This window comes from Archocentrus centrarchus, chromosome 8 (genome assembly GCF_007364275.1).
Source record: "Archocentrus centrarchus isolate MPI-CPG fArcCen1 chromosome 8, fArcCen1, whole genome shotgun sequence".
NCBI lineage: Eukaryota > Metazoa > Chordata > Actinopteri > Cichliformes > Cichlidae > Archocentrus > Archocentrus centrarchus.
The window spans coordinates 10,316,955-10,334,341 of NC_044353.1; the positions used below are offsets into that span (position 1 = coordinate 10,316,955).

At 41.4% G+C, this 17,387-nt stretch overlaps 2 protein-coding genes and 1 non-coding gene across 4 annotated transcripts; 2 read left to right on the plus strand and 1 right to left on the minus strand.

Moving 5' to 3' along the window:
- Positions 1-143: 143 nt before the first annotated feature.
- Positions 144-6,685, minus strand: poldip3 (polymerase (DNA-directed), delta interacting protein 3). 2 transcript variants are annotated; one of them, XM_030736621.1, is made up of 10 exons: positions 6,561-6,685; positions 5,717-5,817; positions 5,189-5,616; positions 5,037-5,081; positions 4,855-4,932; positions 4,462-4,683; positions 3,162-3,239; positions 2,928-3,057; positions 2,629-2,695; positions 144-1,352 (listed from the first exon to the last, which is right to left on the minus strand). In XM_030736621.1, the coding sequence occupies exons 1-10, from the start codon at positions 6,626-6,628 to the stop codon at positions 1,136-1,138; spliced, it is 1,434 nt and encodes a 477-aa protein (XP_030592481.1). In that variant the 5' UTR covers positions 6,629-6,685; the 3' UTR covers positions 144-1,135. The 2 variants fall into 2 exon arrangements, with proteins under 2 accessions (XP_030592481.1, XP_030592482.1); XM_030736622.1 differs by lacking the exon at positions 5,717-5,817 and having other exon boundaries at positions 6,561-6,627.
- Positions 6,686-7,117: 432 nt separating this feature from the next.
- On the plus strand, positions 7,118-7,271 carry LOC115785320 (U12 minor spliceosomal RNA). Its single transcript, XR_004020356.1, has one exon. It is a non-coding gene; the product is annotated as a U12 minor spliceosomal RNA (small nuclear RNA).
- A 958-nt stretch (positions 7,272-8,229) lies between these two features.
- Positions 8,230-17,259, plus strand: fam234b (family with sequence similarity 234 member B). Its single transcript, XM_030735672.1, has 13 exons — positions 8,230-8,357; positions 11,057-11,590; positions 11,894-12,007; positions 12,744-12,911; positions 13,088-13,203; positions 13,571-13,721; positions 14,462-14,603; positions 14,991-15,191; positions 15,543-15,621; positions 15,775-15,942; positions 16,072-16,192; positions 16,296-16,522; positions 16,630-17,259. The coding sequence occupies exons 1-13, from the start codon at positions 8,321-8,323 to the stop codon at positions 16,630-16,632; spliced, it is 2,061 nt and encodes a 686-aa protein (XP_030591532.1). The 5' UTR covers positions 8,230-8,320; the 3' UTR covers positions 16,633-17,259.
- The last annotated feature ends 128 nt before the right edge of the window (positions 17,260-17,387 follow it).

Here is a 17,387-nt window from a genome sequence, read left to right on the forward strand (position 1 = left end):
TTTTTATAAAAGTCATTATTAAAAATAATGTGGAACACAACCCATATTAAAGAGCATGTGTGTATACATTTATATAAATCAGCAAGATCCCACTATGAAGAGCAAAAAAAAAAAAAAAAAAAAAAAGAGTCTCAGACAACATCTACAAAGCTAAATATTTAATGATGACATTTCAGACAGATCCTACCACTTTTGTCTCCTCGTGCACGACATACCAAGAAAGCAACAGAAAGTAAATTACAGTCCTTCAACACAAATCGAGCGTAATGATAGAAAGAATTAAAGATGTTTCGCTCCAAATCTAGACCACTGAGCAAAAACCAGAGAACATGAGTCTGAATGTTAAAAACAAATAAATCAACATGTCTGTTTGAGAGCTTAATGAAGTTATTATATAGTTTCTGCCGGACCCCAATTTGCAGGTATTTTCAGTTATTTTGGCTGGCAGGACATCTCTTTGGGCTCAACTTAGGTTAAGATGTGGGAAGACAACCTAATGGTCCTTCCTAAAAAGACGGACGTGGCATGTTTTTCTTTGTGTTGTTTGGTCTGTATATTGTTTTTTCCTATGCTTTGTACACACCCAGGTAACCCAAAGAGAAGTACTGACAATATAAAGACACCTGCATGAATATTCAACCTTAAATATTACATAACTCTCAGTAATGATAAAGAAACTCAATTGCCAATAAGCCAAAGTTTTTTGGCTGTTTTGTTTAACTCCTTTTTTGGATTTTGGAGGCAAGTGATGGGAATATTAAAAAAATTCAAACTGTGATTCAATTTCTAAAATAAAATAAAATAAAAAAAAAAAACCTCATCCAACTTCATTTGGTACATCCTCCCTCCACCAGGAAACCAGATTAAACATCATGACACTTCTTTCCACAGTTGTTTCCCAAAAAACAAAACAAAACAAAAAAAAAAAAAAAACAGGTGACTTTTTATACCATATAACTCAAACAAGGATGCATTATGAATTTCACGTTTACAGGAGTTATGTATATCAAATATGTAAAAATCAGTTTCATGAGAATGTGTGCTGCCTGCTGTCAATGTGAAAACCACAGTTTGAAAATGGGAACACTGAGAATGCAGTAACATGAACAGACAGCATTTTCACATTAGACACGGGCTAAATCTTGATGCGAAAGGCAGTGGCCTGTGAGCTGGGAGGCTCAGTGGTGGAGGGTGACTGTGTAGTGGACTTGAAGAGAGCTTTGAGGATGGTCTGAGGGTCCACCTCTGGGGTGGGCTGAGAGGAGGAGCGCTGACCCGTGGGCCGAGATAAAGAGGGGGGCAGACCTTCTTTCTTTGTGCTGCTGCCTGTACCGGGAGTATCGCTGAGTCTCCTGTGGAAGGCGATGAGTTAAAGAGTTATTATTCATCAAACCCTTTTTTTTTTTAATTTTCAGCCACAGCGGCTTTTGTTCACAGTGTAGAGACAGGAAATGGGGTAACAACATGGGGGGAAGAAATGCAGGCAAATCGGCGACAGGCCGGGACTCAAACCCGCGCCACCCGCACTGCAGAGCGGCATATGTATGTGGACGCCTGCTCCACCACTGAGCCACCCAGGCACCCCTTCATCAAGCCCTTTAACAATTAAAACAAGACACAGGGTCCCACTGCTGCATTCACTTAACTTAAAAGACATTGGCTGTCATGCCAAAAGGGTTACATGTCTGACCTCTAGTGGATAACGCAGCTACAGCCACTGGCAGTGTGAAGCTAAACTTGATTAAATCAATTTTTTCAAAGGCAATGTAATAATGCACCACTAAACTGCTTAGAGTAGGCTTGTGGTGCTTTCCCTTATTTTCAGTTTGCTCCAATTCATAATAAATATGGCCAAAACTTGACTTAATGAGGTCACCGAAGCTAAAAAGCCAGGCTTCAGACTGTTCTAAATGTTTGTTTTCAGACTACTTTTTCTATTCTTGAATCTGTGTAACGTCAAAGAAAGAGGACAGGAGGGCAAAACAGTCATCTAAGTCTTACAGCTCTGGCTGTGAGCACAGAAGCTCCATTTTAAACACTGATTTTAGACAGTGGATGAACTGAGAGGCTGCACAGAGGACCACAATAATATCCATAAAGATTGTTTTGAACTGTTAATCATGCAGAGCCACACCTACACAGTTCAAAAATAAAAAACATGAAGCTGGAAATCTACACAACTGCTCCACTTTTAACAAACACATACAGCCTTGATTATGCTTTTTATACTTTAGGAATACAGTGAATATAGGCTTTAGTGCCTAGGTTAAAGCTAGATTGACATAAGTGAAAATATCCAAAATAAGGATTTCCTGCATTAGGATTTTCCCTACACAGAAGAATTCCTGATGTGCATAAAGAGATTTAACCAGTTTTGTTATGTGGAATTTGATTTACCCAACATACTGCACATTTTTGTTTAATCAAAGGTCAGAAATAACAAGGAGATGCACAGATTACAGGCAAATAAGGACACACTGACTCACTGCCTTTACATGGACCCATCATACATACTGTCCCCAAGTTCTCTTTCTGAGTCATGATGAACCCTGGCTCATGCAGTATGAAAACACAATTGAGTAGACATTCATTTGAAATTAAGTAAAGAAGCCTTGAGGGCTCACTTACAATAGAATGGGCTGATCAGAAGTGATGACATTTCCCTGAATATGAAGGTTACACTTCATGGGTTGGCCTGGGGGTGGACAACAAAAGGAAAAAGAACATATGACGCATGGAAACAACCACCTATCAATCAGTTCTATGAAAATCACAGTGATCCTGACTCCATATGTTCTGTCTAACATGTCCCAAACCCCAAAACATCTCATTGCTGCAGCAGTCATTGAACTGCATGTTAAACAGAAGAGCGTGCCCAAAACCCAGAGAGCAATTTCACGTGTGCGCCCTTGCTCCTGGGCACTCACCGTCCAAGCAGCGATTGTTGTACTTCCTGTACGCGCTCACGGCGTCCTCTTTACGGACAAACACCACTTCAGCGACGCCTACCTTCACCAGCCGTGCTCGCTTCAAGGCACCGCACACACAGAACAGCTCCTGCGGACAAAAATTGACAAACTGAATGAGTCACCACAGCACTCAGCACATCATTTTAATATCCAACAAGAAAAGGTTACAGGCAAACAGTGTGATTTCCTCACCACTATGTCCTCCTCAGTGACTCGGGGATGCAGGTTGTTCACTGTTATTTTTGTCCCCTCCAAAGGGCTAAAAGCAGGCTGAAAAGAAAAGTGACAAAACCAGACAGTCATGGGAATGCAGTTAAAATGGCTGTCATGACGGAAAAAACAAACAAAAAAACAACATGTAAACCAACTGCTTAGGGTTGAAATGCCAAACATCTTAGCTCAACAATTCACTTTTTACTATCATTTAGACTCACAGCTACAGCTGTCCTGCCAACATCATCAAAAGATCACCTTAAAAATACAATTTCGTTTCTTGCTTCAAAACGTGAGTACAGAGTACAAAAGCACTTAAATGACAATGTACTGAAAACATTGACACATAAATATCAGTCAAACTGTGTTACATCTAACAGCAGCGCACCTGCTAGCCTAAACGTTTCATTTTAAAGTTACAAGTAAGAAGGATTCTTTGAGACATGGCACACACAGTATGATGGCAAAGGTGGTATGAAGGGCTAAACAGTTTCATTTGCAACTGCAACTAAAAATTGATGTGTGTGAACTGTAATATGTATAAAGAAGCATGTATGCAAATTAAAAATACTGAACAAAATAAAAATAAAAATCACACAAAGCAGCCACCATCTCTTTTCCACAAAAAGGTCAATAACACAACAGCAGCATTTATTACAGGGTGGAGCTGTAGACTCTCCTCTCTGGCAAACAGAACTGCAATCCAAACCTTTATGGGTAAAAGCCAACCAGAGTCCTCTATCAAACCACCCTTCAACAAGCTTAAACATGAAGCAAACAATGCTATTCACCACCACTATATGACACCTCTTAACTGAATTAAGAGCAAGCTAAAAAAATAAAATAATCGAAGGTTCTGTATGGAGACAGACTGCAAGCAGATCTTGAAATGTGGCAGAAATGTAGCTGCAGTCTGATGACAGCTGTTCTCTTTGCCTCTGGCAGCAAAAATATCTGCAGCACGCAGGAGCATGTCTAAACAAGGCCACAGTCCATATTCCACTACATTTATCTTAAAATGTTAGTTATCAATTATTATGAAGATTGAAATAATAAATTATGCCATTTTTAATACATATCATGCTACCTATATGTATATAAAGCTATTAAAAAATTTCTTTCCTTGCCAGGGGGTGGATATATAATGTCAGAAACTGACTGGATGTACCAAGCTTAAAGACAAATTGCACTAATAGCCATAAAAACAAGTTATACAGGCATAACCTAAAAGCAAGAACCTAGTACATACTGAGCTGCAGATGAAAACCACAGCATTTACCTGAGGAGGAGCAGGAACCGTTGCACTGGTTTCTGCTGTGGTTTGCTGAAGAGTCCTGGATACCGGCTGTAAGGCTGCAGCTGAGGACCGTGTGGCAGCCAGACTGGTGTTGGGCCGAGCGGAACCCACGGGAGCAGCAGGACGAGGGGCCGTGTAAGCATCATTTTTAACCACCTTGGTGATCGGGGCTGACATGGAGAATGTTGAGCCTGCTGTACCAGGCTGTAGGAAAGAAAAAGCTCCAATTAATGTGGGAATGCACAACTGACAGGCAATCAAGCTGGAGTTTCTGTATGAATCCCCACATGAGCCCCTGTCTCTCACACACACACACACACACACACACACACACACACACACACACACACACACACACAAAAAAAATAATCTTACCCGTGATTGTAGCATGTTGTTTGCAGTTGTGATCTTTAACTGTTTACTTGGGGCACCATCATGCTCATTTAAGGTAGGCTGTGAAAAACAAAATAATCAATTTAGTACAATATCTTACACCCTTAGACAGGGAACCACAAGTGTCCTGTTACGTTTATATGTGCTAAGAGAAACTGGTCTACCTCCGTAGCTGCACGTACTCCTCCTGACATCCCTACTGGACGTTGCTGTTAAAAGAAGCACAATGTATTAGTAAAATACGTTTTGGCTGTATATTTCAACAAGTATACATATGTGCAACCCGATTTAACAGTCAAAGTAATTTTATCCTTACCTGGATGGTCTTAGTTATCTTTAGAGGTGGTACAGCTGCTGCTTGCGTCTGTGTCGCTCCAATGCTCCTCTTGAGGCTCAGCCTATCACGAGCATCCATCATTCTTACATTATTGCTCAGCTGTGGCGCTGCGCTGGCCTTTGCACTCGGTCCTTGTACATTAGAAGCAAACTGCCTCGTGTTCACACCAGCGAGATTGTTGCTGGTGTGTATCTGTATCTGCGGCACATGCGTCTGGCTCTGTAAATGCTGCGTTACTGCTGTCTTTAGTGTGGTCGGTGCAGAGACGGTGAACTGATTCTGGCCCTGCTTGCGTGAGTTGATCATCTGACGAGCGTCCTGCACCACTCCTGCTCCTCCCCTGCCACGGATTTTGAAGCGAGCATCCTTTTGCCCCAGCTTCTCTCTGGCATCTTTCACTTGAAAACCTAAGGCAAGAAAGGGAAGGTTTAAGGGCAAAATAATGCTTCACTCCCCAAAACATTACACCCACTGATCTGTTGAACTATAATGCTTGGTGGCCCTTACCTGTGCCTCCTCCAAGCCTCTGTCTTACATCATTCACTCCAATCTTTTGTCTGGCATCAAAACCTTTGCCATCCCCTCCTAAACCCCGTCCAAACGCTGGCCTACGAAAAAAAACAATGTTTCCTCAGGATCAGCAGTGATACAACAACAGGCATTAGGATTTGTGCTACCTTCAACGTTTTAAACATTTGCAGAAATATATTGAAGGATTAATACGTTTTACCAGACATAAAATAATGCTCTTACTGTTTCTTAAATTGTCTATTTTCCCCCATAATAGGAGGATAATGCATTCAAAGAAAGCAATTAGGTTTTAAATGAAGTAATAACTTTTCCAGTAATTTCTAAAGCGCATGCCTAGATAATATATAAAAAGTTGGACGGGGATTTTATCTCTTTAATTTCACGCATTCCGGCTACCACATTTGTTCAATAAATGAGGGCAAAACTGCGATTTGTTGCCAAAAAAATATTAGCGTGCTAGTTAGCCAAGCCCGACGAGTAAAGCTACAAACAAAACGCTGAAAGAGGCTGCATAATGTAAAGATTTTAACTTATACAAAAAAATCTGTTCGGATAAACAGTGTGGTTGAGTCCCTAACTTGTATTTTCTTTCTATTTAATGTATTTTCTATGAACGGCTTCAAAGGTGCAGGCCTGCAGATGGCAACCACTTAGCCTAGCGATGAGGCTGCGATCGCTGCTAGCTGTAATATGCTAACGTTAGCTTGTCCGGTAGCTCCCTGCAGCGCAACGTTCTCCTTATGCTCTTAAAAACATCACTACGAGTTTCTACCTCCTAAATAACCGCACATACACCAGTGCCAAAAGCGTTAAAAAATACCTTTTCGCTGCAGTCTTGACGTTAATACGGCGCCGTCGTATAACTTCATCAAGAGAGACGTCTGCCATTTTCTCCACACTCTTCAAACGCGCATGCGCGCTCGAGTTTTTGAGGGGAGCCGGGACTACGGGGCCCGATTTGGGCCAAAAACCAGAACGGCTACCGGAGGTTGACACTGAGAGTTTGTTATTCGCTTAATAATTAAGAATAACTAATTATGAATTCTAAAAAAACACACAAAACGACTGTGGCACACGCTCGGTGCTGCTAACATAAGAAACTTCTGATCGCTAAGTCCTGACGGAATACAAACAGCGCGCATACCTGTGTACCCATGATCCTTTGCAGCAGATCGCACAGCGATTTTACAACGTAAGCATAGTTTAAACTGTTACAAAGATCAGTGACTATTTATTTTATCGTGTTCGCTTACTTAGTGAAACAAAATAAACGTCGATAGAAGCCAAAACAAATTGACAATGGGGCGTCATAGTTGGCACCATAACAGAGAGTGCCTGTGTGCGAGGTCTATGCCCGTCAGTGGCTGTTTCACGGGTATGCCTTAAACTGATGAGTAAGGAAAATAACGACGCGGGGTGACGCCCGTGTCCTCGTACATTTAACGAGACGAATTTTTGAAGGGGCACAGGTCTGCCTGTTGAGGTGACTCGCCTACTTTGCGAGATGCCTTGCGGGACTAGGACCTTCCCCGTTTCCCTCTCAATGATCAAAATAAAAATCCTGATTTAAATCAGAACTATAATCTGCTCATGTATATCATACTATGTCGCAGAATGGAAATACTAAAATCAAGTGATAAATTACAACTAAATCGCGGTCTAGAATAGAGTAGAACATAATAGAACAGAATGCCTTACTTTACCTCCTCTGCCATCACTTTATCCATACAGTCCAGATACATTTTATTTATTACACTCACCCATATAATGCATACCGTATATGCTATGTACCTTACCGGCTACAAATGTATATAATATTTTGATATCTGTATATAGATTTTTGATGTGTGTGTATATGTGTGTATATGTAAATGTGTGTATTGACATTGATATATATATTTTTTGTATGTAGTGCTTATGTATGTGTATAGTTTTTTGCTATTTTATTTTATTTTATTCTATTCTATTTTAGTTTTAGTTTAGTTATTTGTTCTTACTCATCCTTTTTCATTTTTTCTCTGTACTGAGCTGCTGTAATGCGCAAATTTCCCCGTCGTGAGATCATTAAAGTTTTATCTTATCTTATTTGTCATTATACGGAATGTACAATGAGATTGGAAGGCCACTCCTGTTTCAGTGCCACACTGTAAAGTCCACACATAAAATAGAATGTATAAAAAATTAATAAATAGATAAATATATACATATCAACATGATGTGCAGGCATCATAATATATAAATATATTAGTTAATATATACATATTAACTAACTACAGTCTAAATATTCTTCACGAGAAAGAAGGTTTACTTTCTGTGTAATTATGTTTTTTTTTTTTAAAAACACTTATTATTTAGCATTTTGTCACGGTTGTTAAATGTGTTTTTCTTCAATATAATGATACAGATACAGTTAGACGTACTGAACCATAGACATATACACGTACTAAACAACGAGAGGTCTTCATAAACTACAACTCCCATGATGCATATGGGCAGGCGCAGATCCAAAGTGCTTGTTGGGGACTGCTCATCACCGCTACCTCGCCTCACGTCGGCTCTGTCGGATTCATTAGAGGAGAAATGGCTGCAGCTCTGTCCCGTGCCCTCAAGCTCCCCGGTAAGCGCAGAACTGATTATTTTCCTTTTTTACCGGACGAATGAGCAGGCGTAACGGAGCTTAGCCTCAGATTCGTCTGCGCTGTCCTATCTCACGTCTCAGCCCCATGAATGCAGGTGGTTTATTTAATTTTTTTCTGGGTTGTCATACGCAGTTATCGTCCTTTTTTTCTTTGGTATTATCTCATTATGGTGCGTTCTGTTTTGTGTTTATGTAGCCCGGCGGTTGAGCGGCACGCTGACGGTGTTGCGTGGGGGGTGCTCCACGCCAGCTAACCCCTAGCTAATGTTAACCAACCTGCTGTAAGAGAGCTCACCATAAAGCCCTTTTTTCCCCCCCTTTTTTTTAAAAGACTAATACATAATACAAGCTCAGACTGGGTAATAGTATTTTTGTTTAATTTTTAATATTTGTTGCTATATTTAGATAGATCTGTATTTTGAGGCAATACTCACAAGCATTTACTGAATTAAATAACCAAACTAACTTTACATTATTGTTGTTTTTGTTATTATTATTTGATATTAGTTGCTGTAAATGCATTTTTGTGCATTTACAGCAGAGTTAAAAAAAAAAAAGAAGATATAATCAGAAAATGCCCAAAATAAAGGAATACAGTTAGGTCCGTGAATTTTTGGCAAAGACAGTTTTTGTAGTTCTGCCTCTGTACACCACCACAGTGGATTTTAAATCAAGCATGATTGAAGTTCAGACTTTGAGCTTTAATTCAAGGAGTTTAACAGAAGTGTTGCACTGACTGTTTAGAAATTACAGCCATTTTTATGCAGTCCCCCATTTTCAGAGGATCAAAATTAATTGGACAAACTAACATACTTTCAAATATGAGGGTTATAATGCGCAGATGAATGACAGTCAGTGACTCCATGAAGTCTATAACCCACGGACATCACCAAATGTTTCCTCCTTAAGATGCTCCGCCAGGCTTTCACTGTGGGTTTGTTTGTTGTTGTTTGTGGGGCTCTCTGCATACAGTAACTGAAAACTGCTCTGTTGGGTTGAGATCAGGTGACTGTCTCGGCCACTGAAAAATATCCCATTTCTTTGCCTTGAGAAACTCTTGGGTTGCTTTTGCCATATGTTTTATGTCATTATCAATTTGTGCTGTGAAGAGCTGTCTGACCAGTTTTGCAGCATTTGGCTGAATCTGAGCAGAGAGTGTAGCCCTGTACACTTCACACTTCATCCTGCTGCTTCTATCAGCAGCCACATTTAAGGCTACAGCTATCGATTATTTTAGTAATCAAGTATTCTATCAATTATATTAATTGGATAAGAAATAATTTTGTCTCATTAATGATCAATAACAAATATACAAAGCGTTTTGGAAACTGTAGTGTTTTTAATAGTTAAACTGCATAAATCTACCAAAAAAAACTAAACGCTTTCAATTTATTTCATGTGCCGTATTAAAATCTTTTTTTTTTTTTTAAGAAAACATTTCCTTAAATGCAAAAACAAATAATCACAAGTGCAGTGATGTCAAATACAACAAGGTATACATACAGCCTAAACTAAGGCATAAAATAAAATAGACTTTACTCTGTCTTCTTGAAAGGCTTTCTTACATCAGTAGGAATCATAAGAAGATTTCTGACAGCGTTGTATTTTCTGGATGAGGTAATTTTGGTGTGTGTGTGTGTGTGTGTGTCTGTGTCTGTGTGTGTGTGTGTGTGTGTGAATGAGTCAGTCTGTAAGCCTTTAAAGGAACTTGAAGAAAAGCAAGTATATCAGCATTCTCACAGGTGGGTTTTCCCTGTCCTTTAAATTCAATATTTCCTGCTGCAGGAAACAGATGTTCTGATGGTGTAGATGTTAAAAAAAATAATGTTAATAATTAATGTTAATAATAATTAATTGTCCAACCCGACAGCCCCAGGTCAGTGGCTCAGAGTTTTAATGGCCCGTTTTTACTGGCCTACGGATAGAAAAAAAAAAAAGAGCTTTTATTTTTATATTTGTAAATATTAATATTTTATTTACATTTTCTAAATCTGTAATCTATAAATATGAAGCTACAAAATAATATTTCTAAAGCCTTGAAATAAATATGGCTTTATACACCCCATGCCCCCCTTTAGACTCATCCCCGCTTGTTGCTTGTCCAACCCTGCAACAAGGGTTAGACTTGGTCACTCCACTGGAGCTCACCGTCTCGGTAACGGTGCCACCTGTTTGTGCTTTGCCGTGTGTGTGTGTGTGTGTGTGTGTGTGTGTGTGTGCGTGTGCGCGGACAGACACTGCTACTGCTGTGTTATCAGTCTTTTGTTGTAAAACTGGGGCCTACGCTGGCTTGATGTTGTAATACTATCATGTTTGCCTCATTTGTCATGAAGGGAACGGTCAATTTTCCAATGAATTCTGAGCCTCTGAAAATGAGGGACTGTGTATAAAAATGTGTGTAATCCCTGAACAGTTAATGCAACACTGCTGTTAAACCCCTTGAAGTAAAGCTGAAGGTCTGCAATTCAATCACATCTTGATTGTTTGATTTTAAAATCCACTGTGGTGGTGTACAGAGGAAAACTACAATAAAATGAGTAATTTTCCTATAAATTAGGGACCTTATCAATAATACATAAACAAGCAGCACAACAACCTCCTGGTTTCGGCCATATTCAAACCCTTGCATGCACACAGGAGAAGTGCTCCTAATGAGCCGTTTCTGTGTGTCTCTGCAGGGAAGAAGGGCTCAGAGCTCGGGGAGTACGACCCTCTCACTCAAGCCGATAGCGAAGACGAGAGCGAAGAGGACGACCTTGTGCTCAACTACCCCCGAAATGGCCTCGGCAGGGACGGCTGCCTGGGCACAAGCTCCTCCAAGCTGCGCGGCGGCCGATCTGGAAGACTTGTGGGCGCGGAGGACGAGGCGCAGGAGGACGAGGAGGACGAAGAGGAGGATGAATGGAGGGAGCGACTCCCCAGCAAATCCAGGCAGGGTAGAGACGACATGAAAGGAGTGCAGTACTGGAGCCACAGGGACTCGGGTGGTGAGAGAGGGGGCCCTGGTGCGCTCGGGGGTGCTGGGCTCGGGGTTCACAGTACTGATGAAGAAAAGAGGATGAGGGTGAAGAATGCTGTCCGAAGTGCTTTTTTCCTGGTGCCGCTGGTGTGTGCCACATTGGTCGTGCTGCTGTGTGCATTCCTGATTCCATGCCAAAAGGGAGAACTGGAAAAGAGGCCGCTATGGGAGAGAGCCCTGGGAGATGCAGAAGGTAAAGACATTAATGTGCATTTAGTGGCTCCTCTATTAATGGCCTCATATAACATTCATGGATAGCATATAGACTCATAGACATGAAGTTTGCTATAGATTAAACTAAGAAGTAGAAACACACGGTACTGGGTGGTGCCGTGGGGCTTACCAAGAAGTCTGAGAGGCTAGACAATAATGCCCTGTAATTATCCACCAGTGATTACACAGCGTTGTGAGCATTATTTTACCTCCCACATGCTCTGTTTCAACATAAAACACAGCTTCTGCTGGTGGGTGGTGTTCATTTTGTTTTTCCTTTTAGATGTCACGCCACCCGCACTGGCACTGTGGGATGTTGATGGTGATTCAGTGGAGGATGTGTTCCTGGGTGATACTGAGTGGACCAATGACACCCACGGCAAAAAAGGCAACAAAAGTATGTGAGGAATTTAAATATGTTCACTATCTCATGTCTGTACTCATCTATAATTGTGGGCTGAAGTTTACTTAGACTCATGAATATCTGTGTATGTGTCTTGAACTATTTTTTCCAGGGTGGAATGATTGTACAGAATACATATTTAATGACTTTATTAAAGAACTGGGTGCATTGAATTTATTTGGGATTTTCTCTGATCCACACAGGGTGAAAATTATACATATAGGCTCAAATATATACATACACTCACTTACATCTTTTAATAAGTGTGCCGGTGATGTAGGTTGGGACTTTGGGAATGTCATTCCAGAAGTTTAATGTTAGCCTGCTTTAATTTTAGCCAGTTCTGATTTGTGTTTGGGATCGTTGTCCTGTTGGAACACCCCAGTTGTGTCCAAGTTTTGACCATCTTGCTGTTGATTTGAGGTGAAATTGAAGAATTTGGAGGGAGTCCTCCCCCCTCTTTATTCCATCTACTTTACGCAATGTACCAGTACCACGGGCAGCAAAACAGCCCCAGAGCATGATGCTACCACCACCATGCTCAACAGTCTGCACAGTGTCTTCCTTCTTAGATCTTCACCGTGTTCCATGGACTTTCCCATTGTTCTGAGTATTGGTCCACCCTGGAAAAAAACAGTTCACTGTATGTCCACTCTGTGTAAAATGGGTGTTTTTTTTTTTCTCTCAGTAACCTCTTTGATATATTCATGATGTATGTTCTTCATCCCAGTTTACAGTGTGGTGGCCCTGTCTGCTGTCAGCGGTCAGGTGCTGTGGAGGAAAGTCATGCAGGAGACTGTGATGTACATCCAGTGTGGTCTGCAGTACAGCACCCAGCCATCGCCCGTGTGTCTCCTCATTGGCAAATCCTTCATCACGACTGTCAGCGCCCCCACAGGTCAGACTCAAAGCTATTCCAGCTGTGCAGATTCTGCTGCTCATCTTTTCTGAAAGCTGTGTTCGTATATTAAAAATAGTTATATTTGATATACAAGTAAATAAGTGTGATCAACTGTAAGTATTCATTTCTAAGCATTCAAATTGGGTTCAAAGATATTTCCTTTCCCTCCCCAGGAAAGAAGTTGTGGTCGTTATCGCTTAAGAACATTGAATCCCAGGCGGTGCTACTTCCAGACCTCCAGGGCGACTCAGACCCAGATCTGCTTGTAGCCACCCTGCCAGCAGATGAAGTATGCCAGACATCTCCTTTAAAAATCAGTTTGATTCCAAGCCTGTTGTTTGGTCCGTATCTATACCAATTTGCCTGAATTCAGATGCTTGAGTCACAATTCATACATTCTAATTTATCGGTTTAACATTCATCCATCCATCCATCCGTTCACTTCCGCTTATCCTGTTCAGGGTCGCGGGAGGGCTGGAGTCTATCCCAGCTGACATAGGGCGAGAGGCAGGGACATTTAACAATCACTGTAAAATGTTTAACACCCAGAGTCAGCTGACATCAGTGCAATTGTATGTCCATCTTAAGGACTGTACGGCACACTCTGGCACACTGTGAATTTACAGGGAGGGGGGGTTTGTCTCATTTATTTCCAGGCTTTGGATCTCGCTCTGACTCTGATCTCTGGACGGACTGGAGCGTTGCTCGGACATCCTGTGCCTTTCAACCTCACTGGTCAAGGGAAGCTGATTGGTCCTTTGCTGCATGAAACACAGCGAGGAGCATACTACATCATGTTTGGACTAGGTGATTTATTTTTTTAATACAATAACTTTAGGATATTCAATGAAATGCAAAATTTTCCCTTCCTGCTATGAAACTTTTCCAAGTAGCCCACAGGGGTTTAAATACCTGGATCTCTCCACCATTTGGCTTGAGAACTGAAGAAGCCTTTCGGATGAGAGCTGAAACGTCTTCAAGAAACAGAAAGAAGTCCAGTCGCCCCTTTTTTCAAGCTTCAGCTTTCGACAGTTTTCTTTTGGCTCGTCCCCTTAACTTACTTTGTTAAACTTTACAGGGAAACACCCAAATGCCCTCATCTACTGGCTCATACTGAGACCCTCTGTGATCCAGGGCCTTCTGTGTGCTCATATTGCAAGGAGTTGTTTTATCAGTATTAGTTGTCCAAACTATTAGAAACCAGAGTTGTTTCTACATTCCATAGCAATACACAGTACTGTTCAAAAGTCCTGACTGATCCCTTGTTTTTTTTGGTTTTTTTTGCTTGGAAAATGGGAAACAGGTGCAGCGATTTATTGAAATGTGCAGACATACATGGAAATACAGTATATAAGGCAAAAACTGAGTTTGTAAAATTCTAACAAGCTTGAAAGTCAATAATTACTGTGACCACCTTTATTCTTCAGCTGATTTTAAGTGGGTCTTTTTTTTTTTTCTTTTTTTAGAGTTGGTTGATTTAGTTTGGAGTGAACCTTGAACCTTAACTGTGGTTTTACAGAAGCTTGTGCCATCGTGTGTTCCCTCAGGTAACGTGAAGGCCATCTCTCTGCAAGACATCTACTTTCGCGCCAGTGGCAAAATGCCCCTAACTCAGACGCTTAGAAGGAAGGACCCGGGGTGGGAGGGGCTCAAGAAGGACAATTTCTCCTCCGTCATACAGATTTACAGGTGGGCCTCAGTGACTGGCACATAGATCTGCTTTCAGTGTACACACTCTTCTTTGTCTGTTAAATACCAAACCTTTAACTAGTTGCAGTTAGCTTTGTGTGGTTTTGTCTTCCACTGGAGTTCACTAAAAAGTGTTACACAAAGGTAATCAGAAATTTAACACTGCAGATATTTTGCTGTTTTTGATGCAAGCCTTTTTAAGCATTACACACCTTTCTGGTGGATTCAAATATTACGAAACACCCTTTTTATCAGATACATATACATTCATCTGGTTCAGTAAAAATAAAAGTATGTTTTCAGATTGGTGTCCATAGTGAAAGAGCGACCCATACTAGATTACTAGATCTTGTATTTTTGGCTAAACTGAGTCAAAATCCTTTCCAGCCCTCATGACCATGACCGGGCAGAGTTCCTGCTCCCTCTTATGGATAGTTATGGCAACAACCACAACAGTCTGGACTCGGCTTCTAACCTGAACTCCAGCAGAAGTGACTGGGTGCTGCTGTACGGAAACAGCACACTGTCACTGCTCAGGCAGAGGGATTTACGAAAGGAATGGACCTTCAAAACATCTCCCATTCACAGGTACAGCCCTGAATATTTCCACAGTGTGGGGCAAAGAGTGTTTTGATGTGGAACACTTACTATTGCCAGGAGGTAGTCTGAAATTTTGATATCTTCTTACCTGTGCGAATGTGCAAAATAATGGCAAAAATCCCCCCCCCCGGAGAATAGCACTTAATCAGTTTCCCAACCTCTATTTTTAGCTGCATTTCCTCTTCTTTCTTCTTTTTGCTGTTTTCATCATATTCCACCAAAACATCCAACCCATCCTTTTGAAAATTAGCCCCAGTCAAAATATGGGACACCGTTTTAAAAGGGATAAAAAAAAATAAAGTTCTTAAAATGCCTGAAATAGTTCTTTGTCTGTCACAGTCAACCAGCAGCGGGATACTTCAATAACGATGGGATCCTCGACCTTTTCATTCAGCATTCATCAAATGGCATCATGAAGGTAAAACAGCCTTTTCATACTTTTTTTTTTTTCCCAGGGCTGTAATGAGTTCAGAGGCTCACATGCTCCATGAAACTTTCGCTTTTCTGGTTTCGGTTTGAGTTCCCACCGAGATTCCGTTTTACCGGTTTTCTCCTCTTCTTTGTTTCTCAGGCATTTATCATAGATGGGGCCAACGGGAACCTTCTCTGGACAAACGATTTCGTGTGTCCTGGTCTTGTTTTAGAAACATCTGCAATCTCCACATCTGCTGGCCAATCCACTTTCCTGTTCTGGGCCAGCGAGCCAATCAAAGCACAGAGAAATGTTACCAAGACAACTGTAAGTCTTCCCTAGCGAATCGGATAGGAAGAGCAGTATCCTTGAATCGTGTGCACAGATCATTTCGCTCTATTGTACTCGACTCTGTAAAGGAGTGTTTTGTGCTAAATGTGCGCTCTGGCTCTTTAGGTGTCACCGGTTGTTGCTGCAGCACAGCCGCTCATTCGAAAACTTTTCCTGCTGCATCCTGCATATCCCACAGTCCTGCTGGAGCTCAGCAGTACCACCGACACAGCAGTCACATCTGCAGGTAAAGCTGCCACGCTTAAAAATACTGTGGGACAACATCTTTCTGTGTATTACTTTTTAAATTAATGACCAGCATTCTTTTTCACCTACTTCCTTGCCAATAGTGAGCTACCAGGAACATCAGAAAGACGCCACCTACATCACTGTGTCCTCCAGGCCCACGCCCAACTCTCAGCCCAGCGCTCGCATAGTCAAGAGCATGAGCCTGAGAGCCGCTATCACCAAAGGACAAATTGTACGGCTAGGAGAAGGCAGCAAGACTGGGGGACCCCTTAAACCTGGTGCATTTGAGGTCAGCAAGTTCTTCAGGCGTCTGACCTTCAGACATCAGGTGAGAAAGAGAGGCGTGAGATGCAGTCGGTCAGATCTGGAGGGTTTTCTTTCTTTCGTTCACTAATTTGGAGGGTGAATCTCTCTTAACTGCACTGCTTTGTTTAGTGAGAGGCCACGGCTGGCAGCACGCCCTGCGTCACAAGAAGCGGTACAGCTGCAAGGACTCGTGCAGGGATGAAAGGGATGATTCTGCAATAAGGAGACACTAACGGCACATCCACGAAGCTGTTTTTGTCGCATTTGTTTCACTAAGTCCAATTTCATTTCTGTTACTTGAGAAAGACATTTGTGTTTGTTTTGGTTTCTGCTGTGTTTGTACATTGAAAATCCTCATTTAAATTATTTAACTCACATTTTAGGAAGTCTGTGATATTGACTCGACAACAGCAGAGTAACTTTAAACTTGTGTCTGTTACAGTGAAACACAATAATGCTGATCAGTGCATTTACAGCATGCATCACTTGTAACTCTTAACAAGGCCAGTATCTACTATGTGCTGTAGTCCACTATTTAAATGCATTTTGTCAATGACTGGTGTTCTTTTGCTTATCAATGAGTTAGTTAGTATAAGGAGTCTGTAAATATTTAATGCTGTACAGTATTTATTGATTTTGCTTTTGGTTTTTTTCCTCGTCTGAAATTTTTAAGGCTGTACAATGAACCACTGTTTGCTGAGGGTTTAAATGTAAACTGCAACTCGACATATAGCAAGCGAAAGTAAAACGCAATGTGCAGCCTGTGTGGTTTATTTCAACTTTGAAGCGGCGAATTGCGCACAGTCGGGCAAATACAAAATAGGGTGCTGTGTCGGTGCAGCAGCACAGGGTGGCGCTGTCCCCTCCTCCTCCTCCTCCTTCCCACA